The sequence below is a fragment of the Dermacentor andersoni genome, chromosome 6 (assembly GCF_023375885.2).
Source record: "Dermacentor andersoni chromosome 6, qqDerAnde1_hic_scaffold, whole genome shotgun sequence".
Classification (NCBI taxonomy): domain Eukaryota; kingdom Metazoa; phylum Arthropoda; class Arachnida; order Ixodida; family Ixodidae; genus Dermacentor; species Dermacentor andersoni.
The window spans coordinates 3831700-3853735 of record NC_092819.1 but is presented as its reverse complement, the minus strand read 5'-3'; the positions used below and the strand labels follow the sequence as shown (position 1 = coordinate 3853735).

At 45.1% G+C, this 22036-nt stretch overlaps 1 protein-coding gene across 2 annotated transcripts in view; it reads left to right on the top strand.

Annotated features, from left to right (window-relative positions):
- LOC126521606 (activating signal cointegrator 1 complex subunit 3-like) overlaps positions 1-22036 on the top strand; it is a 414950-nt gene that overhangs the window by 359629 nt on the left and 33285 nt on the right. For both annotated transcript variants that reach the window (XM_055065750.2, XM_055065751.2), the window contains 2 exons: positions 2288-2396; positions 20418-20526. In XM_055065750.2, the coding sequence (XP_054921725.1) occupies positions 2288-2396; positions 20418-20526 (218 nt within the window). The remainder of the gene's footprint in view (positions 1-2287; positions 2397-20417; positions 20527-22036) is intronic.

The following is a 22036-nucleotide window of genomic DNA, read 5'->3' as shown; positions in this document are numbered from 1 at the left end:
GGCCACGCGAGACGGTCTCGCAGAAGCATGGGTTGGCGCACGCGCGGCACGATCTGTCCCGCTCGCAGTCCTGAATCCAAGAGCCAGCGCCTTGTCTTGCCCGCACCCAAGTAACCCCGCAGCAGCGCGACACTCGTGCCATCTCTCACACCACGCTTGTACCACTCCGACTGCCGCGGGCGCCAGGCCGCGTGAGCCGTGCGGGAAAACAACATATCAGGGGATGCGTGAGAGTCGCGCATCCCCACACGCTTTTGTGATTCCGTGTTGCACTGTGTCGTACCTCATGCCTCCATCGCTCTTTTACACCCACGAAAGGCGCTTATTGAGATGCCAGGTAAAGTTAGTCGCGACGGCTCTGATCAGCTGAGTGCCTGTCGAGCTTCAACTGACCAGCAGAATGTTGTCGAGTTCGTCTTTGTTTGAAGTGCACAGCGCCGCAGCACCGCAGCACCGTCGCTGAACACTCTGAAGACGCCTACCACAAAATTGCTTTCCAGGAAACTGAAATCCTTCAAACAGAGACGAACTCGCGGAAGAGACTACTACTGGAGTCATGGCACATTCAGAATACGGGGGGTAACATAAACTGCGTGAAGGGTAACGTGCCCTCGTTGTATGTCCATGGCCTTGGCGACATGACGAAAAGAAGAAAAGGGCTCCCAGCCAGGTAGACTCCCGCTCGGTTCACCAACACAGAAACGTTGGCGCGGCCCTGTAACCTCCCCCACCCCCTCGCCTCCCATCAGCAGCACTCTCGAGGGCCAAGCTTCTCCAGCACCGGTCATCCCAGCCCCCCCCCCCCCTGCGCCACAGCAGCCGTCAATACCCTCCCCCCCCCTTTTTTTTTGTTTCTCCACACCTTCCCATCTGTGAAGTATCTCCTCGCCTTCCATGCTCCCCCTTCCTTTCTTTACAAAAGAACCTATAAAAGCTGCACACCGCCACCCCCTGAAGATCAACCCCCTGAGGAAGGAGCCGAATGGGTTCCGAAACTTCGGGCTAATAAAATTCAGTTATTTGGTTCGAGTCAGCCTGAAAGTCCTCTAATTGTGGTTTTAGCACATAAAATCCCAGAATTTAATTTTTTATTTGGGGGGGGGGGGGGGGGTCTCCAGTAGCTCACAGTGAAAGCAGACCATCAATAAAGCGGCTGGTGACTGCATTACAGCTTTGATTACAGCGTATACTATATTCACTCATGTTAGACTCGCCCTATTGTAACTCCCACACCTGCACTTTAGCGTACAAAATTTAGAAAAATGTTGCACTAAGTATCACACACATACCTGTATGTGTGGCTCTTGAGATTGCACCGCCGCACCGTTGCAATCTGGGAGACCACGCCTAAGTGCTGGTTAATTTTCACAAGTTGCGGCTAGATGACACTAGTTGCTATTCTGCCAATACAGGCGTCATCATTGTCACCATATTCGGCCTGATCACGATCACACGACATTGATTCATTGTGCTTCAACAGTATCAGCTTTGCTGAGGCGCATTGTTCAGCAGGTTTAGCTGCATTGTGCTTTTGTGCAAATTAACATCTAGGGCATCGTTACGAGAAGCGTTCATGTGAATTGGGAAAGTGTGGTGTGTGTGTTTTCATTCTAGATTGTCATCAAAAGCTTTAATGGGTCACGAATCTCAAACACTAAGTAGGCAGAGGATCAGGAACTTTGAAAAGAGCGCCAATGAGGTGAGCTCATCAAATGACCAGCACAGGAGAAGTGACGAGGATAACTGAGTAAAAGTGATCATAGTCAGTCATTATTGATTGTGTTATTCTGCATAGCGGTCTGACTGCAGTTCCCACATACTGTAAAAAATATCAGAAAAAAATCATTATGGGCATGTAAATTCAGTAGGTTCTGTAGAATCCAATGATAAACATGAGTTTTTAGCCAGTGCTCTGTCTTGTCTATTTGGTTGTTCCATTTAGCGCTGGAGAATATCAAAACATAGCAGCTGTCCAACAATGGCAAAATAAAAAAATGAGAATGTCAGCAAGGTTGCTGTCTATGCAGAGATTTGGAGCACAGTCTATGTCACTTAAAGTACCATGTGCTTATAGTGTCTGTCAGTGATTCAACTTTCCATGTGTTCTGGCTTAGGACTTTGACAGGGGAAAGCTTCTGCAGCTCTAAAAAATATATTGCACTAGGGATATACTGATTTCATTGTGGAAGCACGACTCTCAGTGAATGTGACCATGTAATTTGTTGCTTCATCTAGCAATCCACTGTGTCAGTGTTGTTCACAAGAAGGCTTGATTTCTCCTTGCCAGGTCCGTCTCGGTCAACTCTTTGCCAGAGGCCGTGCATCTGGTGGCCAGGTCACCAGAAGTCCTGGAAAAAGCCCTGCAGGGAAGGCTCAAAGAACGAGGATTACAACAGGTGGGTTACTCATCCTTCGGACAGCAGCCATGTGTGCTTGCTTCTATGCATGCTTCTATTGTGCTCCATTGAAGTCCACAATGTGTGGCAATAGATAGCATTAAGTGCATAATAACAATTTCCAGTGAACTAGCCCAACTTTAAGCTCTAAATGGGTAGCAGTTAGGGACGACGGTGATATTGTTAAATGAGCTGCAGTGCCTGCACGGATGTCATTCGCCTGGAGTCTTCTTGGGCACCATGTGCAATGGCGACACGCATGGGCTGGAAGATGGACAACCCGATGCCAAGTTCAAGCATCTGCTCAAGTTTCTGTCCAATTTTGAGCTGGTCAGCAGCCAGGCAGCACAGGCAAGCATGCATAGGACGCTCAGTAGTGACGATGCTGGTGCAAGATGTCATTCTTCACAAGGAGAAGGAAGTTGGATGGGTGTGATAGTGCAGGAAAGTTGGCCAGAAGCTCGCTGTAGATCATATATGAAGATGGAGGTGACCAGCAAGTAAAGATGGCGAAAGTATGCCTTGCATGACGAGGTGAATCGTGGCATCAATTAGGTGCTTGCGCAGCATGTTAGGACTTTCCTGTCCGCTGGGGGAAAATTGGCAGTTTATGGGTAGTCTAGTGAACTATTTTTTTACTGCTGCAGCAAATGCTTAATCTTAGAATGTATGGTATCAATTTTTAGAAGCAATGTGCTTTTAATCGTATTATTTTCAAGCTAACACTTATTAACAATTCTTTGAAATAATTATTCCATAAAAAAAAATTTATGAGAACGAGACAACTTCATAAAAACATTGATGCTGCTTCGCACCAAGAGAACATAAAAGAATTTCGAAATGTATATTTTTAACCAAAAGGCTATATGCAACCTTCCTGCAAATATAAGCTTTCTATCTTGTGGGCAGCACACGCGCCCATCTTCCCCCGCGCCGTCGCGTCGAGAGCCGGCATAGACGGGGGAGAGGCGCACAATATCGCGCTCCCTGAGGCCGGACCCATAACCTGCCGGACTGGAGTACCTGCTGCTACCCGTGAGTGACCACGTTGCCTGACTATCCCGGGCAACGAGGCCAGCCTATTTATTACTATTACGGAGAGGACGTCCCTCTGCGAGTGTTCGCTATTGCTAATAGCAATAAACGTTGTTACCGTTGACACCGCTGGTTGCCTTATTCGTCCGAACCCGGCGTAGCCGCGATTCCCGCGCTACGGGTTGGGAGTACCACGAAGCGACTGCGTGGGGCTAGATCCGGAGCTCGCCTTCAGCCCTAGCCGCACGCAGAGTGGCACCCCCACAATCTGTAGAAGTTCTTTATATACAAAGGAAAATGTTAGCCCTTGTGGCTATTGGGCTTGTGTGGTGGCTCTTATGAACTGCCGCGCGGCACTAAAAAGTGCAATCATTGCACAATTCCGAGGTCCACTCCCGCCCGCCTTCATGCGCAAAATTACACTCGTTGCACCGCCACCAGCAAGTGGTTCTGCTTAAACAACATTGACACCATAAGAACTGTGACCTTTAGAACACACCGGATATGTTTAGATCTGAGCGTGGCAGTGACAAAACAGTTCAGAGCAGAAAACGAAACCTGCCGGCGAATACCTGTTTACGTTTCGGGGTTGTTTGACGCACTTTCACCATCTGTGACTTTGACACCATGTTGGAAGCTACAAGCACTTGTCACACCCAACTAGAAGGCTTTTAAAAATTTAAAAAAAATAAACACGAAAGTGCAACTAGAAAAATAGTTTCTCTTTTATGCGCTGGATAATGCTAATTGTCCGAAAGCGCCCCAAGCGCAGCAGAATTGGGAGTTGAAACCATTGATAATAGGCTATCTGTGGGTATAGACACGGACAAGAAAGTGTTAACGATAAGACGATAATGTTGCAGAAAGTCAGCACCCAAGATGGGGTAGGAGACATCGGCAATTGGGTGATTCTACGAGAGGTCAGACATGCATGTCCGTGGGATATTTTGGTTTTGTCTGGTTTTTTCATATGTCATGTAGGAATAGTCAAACTGCATGGAACTGAAAATTTTATTTCTGAAATGTGTTCCCAGCAAGCCAAAAAGATATTCGAAGGTGGCAGTGCAAGCCTCCTCCTATTGCTTACCACAATATTTTACGATTTCATGGCCAAATTAAATTCAAACTAAATAAGTTGTGTCGAAAAACATTTCTGCTCATATTAATAAATACACTTTACAGTAAATTAGTTCCACATGTGTTTTTATGCTGTCCACAAACGCAGAAAATGTAAAAAAATCTAAACGTAGCCCAAATCAGAAAGATTTTTTTTCTATTTCATACAAAAACTTGAACATAAAACATTCTCTTTGCAACATTTATGCGAAATATTATCTACCAACACGATATACAAGAGAAGAAAAAATTTTATAATTAAACAAGCTTTTTTAAAAAGAGCTATTTAAAAAAAATTTTGGATGGAAGTCCACTTATGTCAGGCAAAAAGTGGGTGCAATAACATGTTTCCTCATTTGCTTTATTCACAAAATATAACAGGCCAAAGTGGCCCACGTTGAGCATGCTGGCTTCAGTACCTTTGCTGGTTGTGTATCAGTTTGCATTGTACGCAAATCTAGTTGTAATTTCTTTGCTGCTTAGAACTTCGCTCTAGCAGCTTGTTTTCAACAAAAATATATTGTCAAATTTTATTTGCATCTAGAGTGTGTGGGGGTTGGGGGCGACTGCCAGGCCATCGAGCCGGAATTTTTTCGGGTTTGGTTCGGATCTGGGTTAGGTTCCCGAGCATCATTCCATTCCGGTTCAAACCGGTTGAAACTGGTTCGGAGAAAAAAAAAAACGGTAGTGTTTTTTGTTTTATTCTTTTAGTGCTGTGTTCTCATTTCCTCGTCTCGTCGGTATAAAAACAAATACATAATGTAGGTTTCTTGTAAATGTTGTGACTTGGCCAACTTAACTGTACAGTCCCCTGCAAAATGTTTTACATGGGAGGCCAACGATTGCAACACTAACTGAAACGAAATAAAAGGTTGTAGAAACACTTAAGGCTGCTTACGTGTGTGAATGTAAAACAATTACTCTTTATGGGTGCAAGTTTATTTTTAATAATTTATTCTAGTTCAATAATATAATGAAATTTAATTTATTATTGGCTCATAAAGCCATAGTTTCTTACCCCACAGTTATTTTCTGGAGGAAAACAACAACAACAATGGCTCTACGTAGCCGCTGCGGTGCTGCCTTGTGCTCCATTCCCCTCGCTGACCAGTGATTGGCCGCACCTCGTCTCCAAATAATTCATCCTCGCTGCAATCATCTGGCAGGCAGGCATGTAGCCCCCTGGCTAGTAGGCAGCGCCATTGGTGCCGCCAACACCCCCCCCCCTTCTGGCCGGCCACTGGCAGGCCATTCTCCAAATCATTTATAGTCGCCTCAATGTCCTGGCGGGCGGGTGGGCGGCAGGCAGCTTCTTTGGCGAGCAGGCAACTTCTCTGGGCAGCGAAGGACTTCGGCATGGGCGGGTCGACAGTGCTAATCGTCCTTCTTTATGTGGCATGCCACATCTGTTCATCACTTCATGCGAAAGCAGTGGCGCACATACACTATACAACAGCGTTCTCACTCTGCCGATGGGACGCGCATTGCTATTGGTCAGGCATGTAAACAAGATCCAGAAGATTCAAGTCAGTTCCCTCCGATGTAGTGCCACCTTCCGTAAGGAAAAGTGGAGATGGATCCACTTAACCCCTTTTAAAAGGTTACATGCTCTCTGCAGGCCACGAGTCGATTTCTCTCCAACCTTCTGGAGACTTCTACGGCGCACGCCAGCATGTTTATTCGAGCTGCACAGGCTTTTTCATAATGCCGCGCCAGTACTCCGATGAAGAAGAGGACATCGCGAGTGTGCATGAGCGTTTTAGTGAGGGCACAGTGAAGAAGAAGTTACAGTTGCGCTCGATATTAAAAAGGCGACCTGCCGCTGTGCCTCCTGAATAGCACTTTACGACCCCTGTTTTTGACGTTGCGACACTGGTGGACGTGCTGGAGCCTGCAACTCCATGCGGGCAACTCGTATTCGGAGCTGTATACCCAGTCCCGAAGCTCCACCTATCGTAACGACTCCAGTCCCTATTTCAGTCGGCACCTGCTCTGCCTCAGCCCGGAGTTCCCTCCTGTTGCGACTCCCACCAACATGGCTACATCATCAGCGCTTCTCCCTTTTTTACAAAGAGCGCCTAGTCTTTCTCAGGTGACTCTTGAACACCTTCGCATCCCTGAAATCTTCCACGGTGATGCTTTTGAAGATGCTGAGAACTGGCTTGACCAGTACGAACGCATCGCTCTGGTAAATCGCTGGGACGAACAACAAAAACTCGGCTATGCTTTATGGTGCTAGAAAACAGCACTCGTACATGGTACAAGAACAGGGAAGTGAGCTTCCAAACGTTGGGCAATGATTTCGTAGCAATCGCTCGACCACTCACTGAACTTGTGAAGAAAGACGTGCCTTTTACCTGGTGTCCCCCTCAGGCTGCCGCATTTTCACTCCTTATCACGATTCTCACCAATCCACCAGTCTTGGGCCACTTTAACCCGTCCACACCTACAGAGGTCCGAACTGATGCCAGTGGTTATGGGATCAGCACCATCTTATCGCAACGCCAACACGGACACGACCGCATTGTAGCCTACGCTAGCCGGCTCCTGACAACTGCAGAGCGCAACCATTCTATTGCCGAGCGCGAATGTCTTGCTCTCGTCTGGGCTGTTTCAAAGTTCCGCCCATGTTTATATGGCAAGCGCTTCTCAGTAATCACAGACCATCATGCGCTCTGTTGGCTTTCGTCGCTCAAGGATCCTACTCAAGGAGCCAACGGCCGACTCGGTCGTTGGGCCCTCCGACTACAAGAATATCCTTACACAGTGACTTACAAGTCGGGACGCCAACACCTGGACGCAGATTGCCTCTCTCGCTACCCAGTCGAAGACGCAACCTCTATGTGCGATACTGATACCAACGCCTGTGTTCTCTCTGTTCTTCCACTACTCCATGTCGCCGACGAGCAGTGCCATGACCCCTCCTTGCGTATCATCATTGACCGCCTGGAATCGTCACTTGCCGACAGTTCCCTTCGCTTATTCCCACTTCAAGATGTCATACTCTACCGCCACAACGTTCACCCCGACGACCCTGCATTACTCCTTGTGATCCCTAAACACCTTCGATCGGCTGTTTTCCACGAACTTCACGACCTCCCCACTGCTGGTCACCTGGGTGTGTCACGTACCTATGACTGGATCCGCCGACACTTCTTTTGGCCAGGGCTGGCTCGCTCTGGTCTAAAGATACGTAACTGCATGTGAGAAATGCCAGCGACACAAGACACCATCGACGCTTCCTGCTGGCTACCTTCAACTACTCAACATTCCCGAAGAATCATTCTTTTGGCTTGGTTTGGATTTACTTGGCCCTTATCCTCTTTCTCCCTCTGGGAACAGATGGATCGTTGTGGCCACGGATTACACCACGCTCTACGCCATCACCCGAGCGCTTCCTACAAGCTGTGCCGCAGATGTCGCAGATTTTCTTCTACGCGACGTTATTTCTCACAGCTTCTCACAGACTGTGGGCCGGACATTCCTATCAAAAGTTATCGCGGACATTCTGCAGTCCTGTGCCACGAGGCACAAGCTATCCACCATCCGCAAAGAAATGGCCTCACGGAGCGTCTCAATCTCACTTTCACAGACATGCTCGCGAAATATGTCTCTTCAGACCACACTGACTGGGACCTTGCTCTACCCTCTGTCAAATTTGCTTATAATTCCTCGCGCCACGACACAGCCGGTTATCCCCAATTTTTCCTTCTGTTTGGCCGCGAACCAGCACTGCCCCTCGACACAACCCTCCCTGTTCATGCGGCACCGACCAGTGAACATCCACTTGACATCATCACCCGCTGTGCCCATGCAAGGGAAATTGCCCGTGACCGCCTTCTGAAATCCCAAGAGAGTCAAAGGCGCTTGTACGACCGGCGACACCGAGTCGTGCATTTCCTGCCTGGTTCTTTGGTGCTTCTATGGTCTTCGTCGCGTCAGGTCGGCCTGTCAGAAAAACTGCTGTCTCGTTACACAGGCCCATACCGAGTGTTTCGTGCTGTGACTTCGGTCACTTACAAGATCGCCCCTGACGCTCCATCTGCTTCCCAGTCCAGTGATATGGTGCACGTTACACGACTGAAGCAGTATCACCCTCTCAGTGATGACATTTAGACGCTCCGGGACGTCGCTTCTGCCGCCTGGGGAGTTTGCTACACGCATGTGGTATTTGATTGTTTGAACGAGCCTCGCGTGGGTACCATCACTCAAGAAAAGAGGAGGAAGAACGAATCGCGCTGTGAATCTAGCCAGTCAGCGCTGCAACTGCTGTAACCTGTAAATGGTTGCTCGTCATACCGACTCGTCCTTCGCGTAACAATATGTCTTCACTCTTGGAAGCTATGGAATCGTACCTGTTTATGTGGAATCCTACCATGTTTATATTTCATTCCATTTATTGAAGCTCTAAAGGCCCAGTGGCATTACATAAGGTGGGGCAAACAAAGTGTGAGGAACTCATCATGTGAAGGAGAGAAAAGAGGAGGATATACGAGGAATAGAAAAGGAAACGACGCTCAGGGAGGAACCGAGCAAGCAGCACTATCATAGAAATCACTGTGTAAGAAAAAAAATACATACTGTGCATGAGAATGAATCACTAACAATTAATTACTTAACAGGGGTCAAGTACGAAAGCATGGCAGTTTGGGCGAGTTGGTATTTCATGACTGTTTTAGGCTTGTAGCGCAGCTCAGGAAGAGCAAAAAAGGAAGGAGGTAGGGGTAATCAAAGGGAACGGAAAACAGAGTGAGCACTAACTTCCAAGTGATGGTTTATTTCGTGACACAAGACTACTTATTCACTCGGTTTTGTTGCTTGGTTTCTTTGTTATCTCTTGATGTCATATGGTTTGCCGAGTGTATAAGTAGTCTTGTGTCACGAAATAAACCATCAGTTGGAAGTTAGCGCTCACTCTGTTTTCCGTTCCCTTTGATTACCCCTACCTCCTTCCTTTTTTGCTCTTCCTGAGCTGCGCTACAAGCCTAAAACAGGGGTCAAGTAGTAAGTGCATTTTTAACAAAACATTCTAGGTGAAGTGTATTGTTAGTTTCTCACGGAAAGTCGTGTGGTCGGCGGAAGAAACAATAAAGTCAGAAAGGGTGTTCCACAGTGGTATTGTATTTGGGAAAAAATAATCCTTCATCAAAGATGTGCGGTACTTAATGTGCACGATTGGATGGCTGTGGTTGAGGCTGGGTGAGATCCTAGGTAGGGGTTGTAGTCGAGGGTGTCTGGCTATTGGGTGATAGTAGAAAGAGTGAAGCATGCAGAGGCACGAGATTATACGACGTGAATGGAGACTGGGAAGATTGAGTGTGCGTTTTAGTTCAGTTATGCTGGTTTTACTTGAGTAGTTTGACATGATAAGGTGTGCAGCATGATTCTGAATGGCTTCTAATTCATAGGTGAGATATGCTTGTGAGAGGTGCCAGATAGATGAAGCATACTCCAGTTTCGGCTGAACGTATGTCTGATATGCAAGTTTTTTAATAGCGGGGGATGCAGATTTCAGATTGCGATGCAAAAAACCAAGTGTGTGCGAGGCGTTTGCGCACATTGTTTCAATGTGAGTAACCCATGATAATGACGATGTTGAGTGAACACCTAGATACTTATAGCAGTCTGTTCGTGGTATTTTAGTTGAGGTTATATGGTACACATAATTTGTGATGCTGCACTTACGGGAAAAGTACATGCATTGGTATTTATTAAGGTTGTGGCATGAACCATTTTTCACACCATGAAATGATAGTGGCTGTCTTTTTGAAGGTCAATAGAATCACCAGGGTTATGGATGGCGTTGTACCGTAGATGACACAGTCAGCAGCAAAAAGTGAAAGTCTGGTTTTTGTGTTAGATGGCAGGCCATTTATATAGCTTAAAAATAACAGGGGGGATAAGCCTGCTCCCTGCTGGACGCCGTATATAACATCAGACAGGTGTGAGTCATGAGAGTTAGCGGATGTGTATTGTACACGTCCTTTTAAGAAATGTTCAATCCAAGTAATAAGTCATGGGGCGATTCCAAGAGTAGATAATTTGGCAAGTAGGTGATTGTGGGGGACATGGTCGAAGGCCTTCGAAAAGTCTAAGAAGATGGCGTCAATTTGTAGGTGATCATCTATGTGTTGGAAGATTTCATCGGTGAATTTGTTCATTCGGGGGCCCTTGTTCATGGTGAACAAGGCGCCCGTGTGGGAGTTGAAACGTCTTGGTTTCTTTTCTTTTAATGTTATTGGTCGGCGTCCGTTTTCATCATCATCATCAGCCTGGTTATGCCCACTGCAGGACAAAGGCCTCTCCCATACTTCTCCAACTACCCCGGTCATGTACTAATTGTGGCCATGTTGTCCCTGCAAACTTCTTAATTTCATCCGCCCACCTAACTTTCTGCCACCCTCTACTACGCTTTCCTTCCCTTGGAATCCATTCCGTAACTCTTAATGGCCATCGGTTATCTTCCCCCCTCATTACATGTCCTGCCCATGCCCATTTCTTTTTCTTGATTTCAACTAAGATATCATTAACTCGCGTTTGTTCCCTCACCCAATCTGCTCTTTTCTTATCCCTTAACGTTACACCTATCATTCTTCTTTCCATAGCTCGTTGCGTCGTCCTTAATTTAAGTAGAACCCTTTTCGTAAGCCTCCAGGTTTCTGCCCCGTACGTGAGTACTGGTAAGACACAGCTGTTATAAACTTTTCTCTTGAGGGATAATGGCAACCTGCTGTTCATGATCTGAGAATGCCTGCCAAACGCACCCCAGCCCATTCTTATTCTTCTGGTTATTTCAGTCTCATGATCCGGATCCGCAGTCACTACCTGTCCTAAGTAGATGTATTCCCTTACCACTTCCAGTGCCTCACTACCTATTGTAAACTGCTGTTCCCTTCCGAGACTGTTAAACATTACTTTAGTTTTCTGCAGATTAATTTTTAGACCCACCCTTCGGCTTTGCCTCTCCAGGTCAGTGAGCATGCATTGCAGTTGGTCCCCTGAGTTACTAAGCAAGGCAATATCATCAGCGAATCGCAAGTTACTAAGGTATTCTCCATTAACTCTTATCCCCAATTCTTCCCAATCCAGGTCTCTGAATACCTCCTGTAAATGCGCTGTGAATAGCATCGGAGAGATCGTATCTCCCTGCCTGACGCCTTTCTTTATCGGGATTTTGTTGCTTTCTTTATGAAGGACTACGGTGGCTGTGGAGCCGCTATAGATATCTTTCAGTATTTTTACATACGGCTCGTCTACACTCTGATTCCGCAATGCCTCCATGACTGCTGAGGTTTCGACTGAATCAAACGCTTTCTTGTAATCAATGAAAGCTATATATAAAGGTTGGTTATATTCCGCACATTTTTCTATCACCTGATTGATAGTGTGAATATGGTCTATTGTTGAGTAGCCTTTACGGAATCCTGCCTGGTCCTTTGGTTGACGGAAGTCTAAGGTGTTCCTGATTCTATTTGCAATTACCTTAGTAAATACTTTGTAGGCAACGGACAGTAAACTGATCGGTCTATAATTTTTCAAGTTTTTGGCGTCCCCTTTCTTATGGATTAGGATTATGTTAGCGTTTTTCCAAGATTCTGGTACGCTCGAAGTCCTCAGGCATTTGCGTATACAGGGTGGCCAGTTTCTCTAGAACAATCTGCCCACCATCCTTCAACAAATCTGCTGTTACCTGATCCTCCCCAGCTGCCTTCCCCCTTTGCATAGCTCCCAAGGCGTTCTTTACCTCTTCCGGTGTTACTTGTGGGATTTAAAGTTCCTCTAGCCTATTCTCTCTCACCTTATCGTCGTGGGTGTTACTGGTACTGTATAAATCTCTATAAAACTCTTCAGCCACTTGAACTATCTCATCCATATTAGTAACGATATTGCCGGCTTTGTCTCTTAACGCACACATCTGATTCTTGCCTACTCCTAGTTTCTTCTTCACTGCTTTTAGGCTTCCTCCGTTCCTGAGAGCCTGTTCAACTCTATCCATATTATAGTTCCTTATGTCAGCTGTCTTACGCTTGTTGATTAACTTCGAAAGTTCTGCCAGTTCTGTTCTAGCTGTAGGGTTAGAGGCTTTCATACATTGCCGTTTCTTGATCAGATCTTTCGTCTCCTGCGATAGCGTACTGGTATCCTGTCAAACAGAGTTACCACCGACTTCTATTGCACACTCCTTAATGATGCCCACAAGATTGTCGTTCATTGCTTCAACACTAAGGTCCTCTTCCTGAGTCAAAGCTGAATACCTGTTCTGTAGCTTGATCTGGAATTCCTCTATTTTCCCTCTTACCGCTAACTCATTGATCGACTTCTTATGTACCAGTTGCTTCCGTCCATTTTACCCTCGACTATAAGCAATCCCGACCTGATGAGTTTTCGTCGAACGCTTGATTTCAAAGACCTCTCTATTGAGACTTTGAGCCGATATCCTTGATGTCAACTGGGAAGAGATATGTGAAAGAAACTAGTGCTGAAAGAGCATCTGACTCTTCTCTTGCAAAGTTCACTTTGCATGTATATAAGCCCTTTTTCCCTAAATTGAACAGAATATCGAAAAATATTAATGAAATGTAGATATCATGTGAGTGACATTCGTGGATTAAAGAAAAGGGTAAATCATGTAATTTTTTGATTCTAGAGATTTTCTCATTCTAGAACAGTTTAGAAAGCACAGGAATAAATTAAATACTGACACAAGAAATGAAAAAAGGCAGTATTATGAGACGGACTTCAGTAGACTCAGGGTGTCTACCAATGGGAAAGCGGGAATCCTCAGGGATTTTGAATAATCCGGAAATACTCAGGGAAAACTCAGGGAATTTGTGCTTCTATCAGGGAAGATTAGCTGTAATTTTATTGAAAGGGAATGAAAGTCGCGATAATGCTGGCTTGCGTAAGAGAGAGGGATCGTAACGAATCGTCTTTTGATGCCGTGTTGTCGGATGAGTTGCCAGTGTACAGTCATTGGCCGACTTTCCAAATGCCCGATAAGTCAGACGGCTTCGCGGCACCATAGTGGCACCACCATGTACCTCATAGAGTCAGTGTATAAGAACATCTCAAATTTCAGAAGCAAGAGCCCTTCGCCTTCCGATATTCCAGACTATTCCGTGACCGCAGGTCCGAAATGGCATTAATCAATGCCACAACTGCCGCCGTGGTAAACGCAAGGCCTAGCTGCTTCAACATTCGCTACTAAGCTTCCTTGGCGCCGTGTTTCTCATTGAAAAAATTCACCGCTGTCAGCAATGGCACCAATTCCGCCTTTGTGGTTCTCGCGATTGGCTTCGAAGCTCGGAAAGCACAGCGCGTTGCTTAATGCCTGGTCTCGAAAGTCAGCTTCGCCTCAATGCAGCAATGTTATGCGCTGAAGCATAACCGTGGCAAGGGGGCAATTGTCACGGGACACAGTATGTATTCCTTAATTATACGCACCATCTCATGTCACAGTATGAGCACCGATATGCCTAGTAAGTGCACTGGCAGGCCTTTTTGGATGTGCTTGTGGCGAATGGAGCCCTTAATGGCAGTAAAAGACATGCATTCATTTTTTTAAAACTGCCCAATTTTGTGTGGACGTCTTCGCGGCCCCTAGGGAGTCCGAAAAATTGGACGTTGACTGTACAACTGACAAAGAGCATGCTTCAAATAGTCCATGGAGTGAACCCGCGATGGAAGGAGGACGAGAACAGAAAGGACCTACACATTGAGGAATGAACGGGAAAGGAAGCCTGCCGCCACTTCTTTGAAGGAGCTTGAGCTCAAAAAGGAAAGTTTTGGCTGATGCCGACATGCAGGTGTCCCTCATCCAAACCAAAATAAACTCTGTAAGGCTGTGAAACGCAGCACTGAGGCATTGTGCACGGGCTGAGAGTATGTCAGGACAGTTGAGGCTGACACACCAGCTGTTGAGAGAGAATCTCACTTGTGACAAAGTTCGGGTCTCATACCAATGAGCTTGCTGTCAGTTGATAAAAATAGCTGATACTTCAATCACGGCGTCCATATTTGTGGACGCGACCTATTTTTGCCATTTCTGTGCAGTGGTACGTAGCCAGAAATTGTTTCCATATTGCTTCTGAGGGATATGGATCGTTACAGAGTTACAGAGCGACAATGGTGATCAATGCATGCTGTGTGCTCCACAATGTTTGTGAAGGGTTAAGAGACCACATAGAATTGCAGTGGGAGAATGAACGAGCTGCCACAGATGTGCTGTATGAGCAGCCACAGCACACCACACAAGCTCAAGCCAGCAATGAACGTGCTGTTCGGGCTGCTGTAGCAAAATATTTCTTTAAAGAAAATCGGTGAACAATCGCATAATGCTGCATTTCTAGAAGACTACTGTCTATCATGAATCCTTGTTCTCCTGCCAAGCTAGAATGAATTTCTCTAAATGCCTTTCTATGCCATCTTGTGTTCTGCAATAAACACAATAAACAATGTTCTAACTGTATTTCTATTGTCTTGTTTTTATGCACTTATTCATCCACAGAACATAAAGTCAGTGATTCATTACTGTGATGAATGTTGCACCATGTTTGTTTTGTAGGTGTAAAAGAAATCACTAACAAACATCACATAAATAAAAAATATCACAACTTTATTTCACAAACAGTATAAGCATTAGAATTATAACACTTTAAGGGGGGATGCGGGGCTAAAATACCGATTTTGGTGAAAAAAACGTGCTTTTATTCTGAGTTCTGAATTGCTTGTTTAATAAGGAATCCCGTCACCAAGTTTGGTAGTTATCTGAGCAGTAGAATGGAAGAAAATGATTTTTTTTTTTCATAAGTTGGTGGCACCCATTTCCCGTCGAACGCTACTCTGAATGCTGTTTTTCCAGACGCGGCCGCATAGCAGGCAAGAAACAAAACACAAAGTGAATGCCCATGTTAGGAAGTTTGTTTTTCGCACAGTAGAAGAAACTAAAGAAACACTATAGAAACTAAAGAAAACGACGAAAGGTCTAGGAGGCAAGGGGAAACTTACACAAAGTGTAAAAAAACTCGCTGCTTACTATGCATCTGCCCTGAAAGACAATGCTCCAGATGTAAAAAAAAAATGCGACAAGGAGTATTTGCGACGCTTTTTCACTCCTACTCAACAGATGAAGTCCCACGACACGACGGTTGCCCAGTTGGTGAGGACTCTTTGTGTCACTACAATCGGCACAGAGCCCTAGTTGCAGCGGACAAGCCATCAGTGCCAAGATCCATCGTCCAGCTTTCAGCAGAGATGTTGCCAAAGAGCTGGTGCCTGTCTACAACAGGCTTAGTAAGCCAGAGCTTCTTGCGCACTGTTCAAGGATGCAGACACAGAATGCAAACGAGTCCGTCAATGCTCTTGTATGGAAAAGGTGACCAAAGACAGAATTTGCGTCACTGAGAACAGTGGAGACTGCAGCAGCACTGGCTGTGCTAGAATTCAGTGAAAAGGAGCACGTGGCATCAAGAAAGTTCTCGACAAGCTGGAACTTGAACATGGAGTCCAGACGAATAAGCACATTCAGGAAGCAACGAGGCTAGCCATTTCACGAGCGCAGGCAAGAGAGATGGATAGCTCTAAAGCTGAAAAAAAGATGACGCCTTGAAGCGATCGCCGCAGAACACCGTCGTGTTAAAGAGGAGGACCCGACATATGCAGCAGGGCACTTTGATTAATTTTTTCTGATCATCAGAATAAATGCCATGCTCTGAAATCTTTGAACTGATTTTTCTCAGTTTGCACTTTTTGCAAAAAAAAAAGAGATTTAGGAAAAGTATCACTTCCAAACTGCATCACCAAATGCTGCTTAGAATGCTTTTTCTAGACTAAAATTTCATGAGGAACAAGATAAAGTACTTTTCAGATGCCTAAGTTTTCTCCAACATATAATATTTAGCAGATCTTTGACATGTAATGACAGGGAAAAAAATAAACTTCATTTTCAGAGTGATGGCATTTTTACAGAAATGACATAAAAAATGTGCTACAGGCCTTATCCTGCACTATAAACCATCTAGAAGGTGTCTAACCACAAATAATTTGTATATTTTCATTATTTTGTAAACGATAGTTTTCCTAAGTTGACAGACAAGGTTGCTCAATTTCACAGTTATAACTTTTTTTCGCTTTTTGCCAGGGTGCTGATATTTGGAAGATATTCTAATGACAACAAGATCAACTACCCCTGAAAATTTCATGAAAATTGGTTGAGCGCCTCAAAAGTTGACCCTTCAGCCTAGCATCCCCCCTTAATAAAAAAATGTCACATTTCACTGCACTGCAGTATAAAAGAAATCACTGAAAAATATCACATTATAAAACAATACATCTCTTTAAAACCTGTTATTTTTTAAATGACTTCAATATGTTGATGAGCTCCTGCTCTCTTTTTGCACCTTCTTCCTGCAATCGAAGCTCCCGCTCGTGGCGCCCCTTTTCATCTTTAATCGATTGCTCCAACATGGCTCTTAGAGCCCGCTGCTCAGATATCAGCTCCCTTACTTCACTGGAAGCGCTGCTGGCAGCACAGCACTTACGCTTTGCTGCTGTTGGCTGCCGTCCTGGTGTGCTGAGCACTTCACTGCTCTGTAGCGCTGTCATTGGTGATGAGGGGCAGCTTGTTCGTGGCTCCAATAGCGTGGGTGGCTCCAATAGCATGGGTGGCTCATCATCTGTTGGAACCCAGTCGATGTCGTATAAGCTAGCAACATCGTCAGCAGACACGGAATCGCCTGTTTCCATGCCTCGAATTATCTGCATAGTGTCGTGAAAGAAGAAATCACTGACATCAGAGAACACAACTTTGTTAGCACGAAAGTAAAAATAACAAAAATTTTGCATAAGTTGAAACATTCTGGAGAAGTTTCCCTGTGCATGTATGCAAAAAATTGACATAGTCACCGATGCACTCACTTAGCTAACAGTTGGTGCCTGGCAGCTACTCTCCACCACCAACTCCAAGTTGTTTGATGGAAGGGATCCCAGGAAACTATGGATTTTCCAATAGTATATCAATGGGATCCCTTCCTGGCCAGTGGTTTTCTTCTGGGTATAGTTCCTGAAACCGCAAGATGTCATTAATCCCACACCAACATTCAATATACACAAAAATGGCACTATATTCTAGTGGTTTTGAATCAACTGGTAGCTTAACGTCAAAATTCTCTAATAGTACTTGCTGTTGGGGTAGTTGGCGCATGTCATACAATGGATTCATCAATAACATGATCGCCGACAGGGGAGAACATAAAGACGGGGCGAGTGCTTTAGTAGAAATTATCACGCGGTTGCTGATGAGAGTACTGACGAAATGCCAAAACGCCCGTGTACTTATATTTAGGTGTACGTTAAAGAACCCCAGGTTTGTTAAAGAATCCCATGTGTGACCACCCAGGTGGTCAAAATTTCCGGAGTCCCCCACCCACTACGGCGTGCCTCATACAGAAAGTGGTTTTAGCATGTAAACCTCATAATTTAATAATAATAACCGTCCAAGCAGGGCGTGTGGGCATGCATGGTTAATGCATACGCTGCTACTTGCTTTCACGATTATAACACTTTAGCAAAACGATTGAAGGCTAGCGAAACACTAGCACACGCACACAAAAAGCTAAATACACGTTGTACTGGCATTGACAGGCACATTACAATGCGTCGTTAGTGCAAACACATGAAGCAAAAGTTTGCAAAGAAATAACTTACCTGTATTTCCACTGCAGATTTTCTATCTTGGAATGCACCTGCATTTTAGTTTTCATTATACCTAGCTCTGCTAGGGCTACTCTAATGGACTCGTACACTTTTCCATTTCGTTTATGGCTACGTAACTGGCCGAGGTTTTCCTCCCATAAGTTTATCAGTGCTTCTGTCTTGCTGTCGGTCCAGTTGGCGCAGTCCTTGGTTTTATCCATTTTCACACACACACACACACACACACACAAAAGAATGCCTGTGAACGACTACACAAAACGTGTTGCGACAGAGGACAATGTGACAATGTGTTCAGACGTAGCGCTCTTGCTTTGCTTTTTCCTGGATTTGGCTGGATTTTTGACTGGATTTAGAACAAGCCTATAAAAAACGACCTTTTTTGTAGCGGCAAAATTGCCTGCTGATCTCTATAAAAGTAAAGAGCTCCTCTTTACAAAAGTGAAGAATATATTTGTTGTTTTCATCCACAAGTTTGTTTAATAGCGTTGAAATGTGGTCACCGTGGCAACGGAGGGAACATTGGAAACGAGAATACGCATTCGATGGCGAAGTGAGCTGTAATAAATGTAAGAATGCACTGTGCCGTGGAAAAGAGCTCTCTCTAAACAAAAGTGAATAATATATTAATAGTTCTTCATTAATAATTCATTTAGTCACGTCGGAATGTCGAGACATTGGAAACGAGAGTACGCATTTGACGGCAAAGTGAGTTATGAGAACGCACTACGTCGCGAGTGGCATTAAGCTTTAATGCCATTAAGCATGTCCGTGTGGCACCCCGCGAATGACATTAAAGTTTTAGGCATTAGTCAGTTAATGTCATTTTCTGTGCCCATGTGGCAGGGGTATTACACTTTTAATGGCATTAACCTTGCCCGTGTGGCACGGGTATAAGTCCATGCAGAACAAAAGAAAACTATCGGTAGCATTGAAGAAGTCTTTATCTTTCACTGTTTTTTCAGTCTCATTGCACAAAGCAACTCTTAGGCGATGGCTTATCGACGAAACATGCAAACATGATGAGCTGTGGGCTGCCAGACACGTCACAGTTCTCATCCACGACAGAAGGAAACTAGTGGGAAACTAGCAGACATGCTGCTACCGATAAACGACTAAAGCAAGGTTAATTGGTAGCCTCTTATAAAACTGTCTAACAACATCATCTTACATTTTTTGGGTTTCATTTCATTTCGTTTTTATTCCTTAAAGACCCCGTAACCGGGTATTACATAAGGGATGGGTTACACAGAAATAAGCAGAAACCATGTGTTAATCTATGGTGAAAGGTGATTGGTGACACTTTCTATGAAAATGGATGGACAAGGGATGGCAGCGGTGTCGCCCTGAAGGCCATTCCAGTCGGCACCTGTACGAGGAAAAAAATGACATAGAAAAGGTAACGATGCATGCACGTGGGCGCGCGACTTGAAGAGGATGACCAGTGCGATTAGATATGCATGTTGGTGGAACAATGTGTGGCGGGATACCCATCGACCTATGAAAAAGTTTATAGAATAAAGAAAGACTGGCGATACGGCGGCGACATGAGAGAAGGGGTAAATTAGATTCTAATTTTAGCGATGACACACTCACATCATAAGAATACGAACAATGAATGAATCTAGTGGCACGGTTTTGAAGTGACTCAAGGGCGTCTTGAGTATAAGCTTGTTGCGGGTTCCAAATTGGTGAAGCATATTCCAATTTTGTTCGCACGAGAGCTTTATAAGCTAACAATTTTACCTCCTTAGATGCGTTATGTAGATGACGTCGCAGAAATCCAAGTGTTTTATTTGCAGATGATATAACATTAGTGACGTGTGCAGCCCAAGTACATCAAGTTTCTGGGACTACGGCTTCCATTTCTTCACTTAAGTCAAGGTCCTTGCCTTGATAGGCTGGTTGCTTTGTCCAAAGGCAGTGAGCTAGCTTGGTTGGTGCAAGGAAGCTTTATGCAAGCACTTCATTGCACTAAACACATTGCAACTTACCGCCGATTTCTGTAAACCTGAACTTCAGGAAACTATCTTTGTACCCTCATAACTTCAACATTGCGATGGCATGCAGGGTACTTCGCGCCAGACGCTAGCGTGACAGATGCTTAGAAGCTGTTCACCATGACAGGGCATTTACCCATCTGTGTTTTTCTGTTCGCAGGTGATGGACACCCTCAGGCAACTTCCCAATCAGAGTGTCAGGATCTGCATTCAAGGATTATCCACTCCGACTACAAAGGAGTGGACGCAGGTCAAGCTGGAACCTCACCGTACGTAATTGGCAAATGACATTGTGAAACCTACTTTAATGCACCAGTCACACTGTCACAGAGCTGCACACTCGGTTAGCTTGCACTGGCGTAGTCTCGGTTCTGTGCAATTGATCGATTGATTGAAAAACTTTATTTAATAGGAAAGACAAGGGAAGGGGAAGGGTGGCTGTTGCTGTATGCCCAGCCTGGCCTAAGAGACCCTTCTGGGTCTCCAAGTCATCTCGAGCGAAGACGGCCTCCCAAGGCTCCCTGAGTGAGGTCACTATAAGGGGCGAGTTTATGTTTGGTGGCCTATATGTACATTCCCACATAATGAGGGGGAAGAGACCAGGGGCGTAGCCGGGGGGGGGGGGGGTGGGGGGGGCTTATGAGGCTTCAGCCCCCCCCCCAACCACCAGCACCACAACCACCACCACCGAAATTTTTTCGTGCTGTCATGCACTGCCAACCAAAACCACCCCCGGTGGCAGAAATCATTCTGGATTTTGTCTAGAATGTATTTTTCACGCTCAAAAGGACATTTTGGCGCAAAGATTATGAACTCAGGCTGGATTTCGTGGCCACGCCCATGCACCTGGAGTCACATAACGCAAAGAGCCCCATCCGAGCTCAAACTTTCAAGGGCATTCTGATGGCGAGCGGGCTCGTCGCGCATCTCGCGAATGCCACGAAATCTATGGAGAGCATGGATTTCAATTCCGAAACTTTATGGGTATAAAGATCAGATAAACTTTTCATGCGAAAGGCGCATTGGCATTTCCAAAGTCGTGCTTTAGGTTTTCAATTCCGGATCTTTGTGGGTTAATGTTCTCATAAATATTTGACATCAAAGATGCATTGACTTTTCTAAAGTCATACATCGAACCATACAACGAGGCAAGCCAAATCAACACACTATCAGACATTTGCCTTGTTTGACGCACTATATAGGGTGTTTCAGCCAACTTTAGCCAAAGTTTAGGAATACTCTGATGTACTTTAAGATGATGCGACCAAATGCATGTTGCTCGCTTTTGTATGCAGTGTGTCATGCTATCTTTGTTTTTTGTTTAATTAGATAATTAGTCAAGATTAATCAACCAATTTCTGAAGCAACGAAGCTAAAAAAAATTCCAATTAGAAGATTGCAGAGCGGTTTGCAAAATGTTCGAATAAACAGTTTCTGTTTTTCTATTATTAGGTATTAGTGTCTTTCAGTTTGCTGTGGATGCCCGCGAAATAAAAAAAAATAAAACACAATGTAACATGCCCGCTTACGCGTCGAGATTGCACTGCTCCCAAGCATTCTGCGCACAAACAGCAATAGGTGCGCTGCCGCAAGCATTGTGTGTTCGATTTAAGCTAGCAACCGTTATCGCTTGTGCTCCGTAAAGCGCCTGATGGACGTAGTGGTGGTGGTAGATGGTAGTTCTAGACAGTGATAAACAGACTATCATGCATCGGCTGTTAGAACGTGAGCAATTTCGTGATGCCTTTTTACAACGAGGGAAAAGAAGACATGATTCTT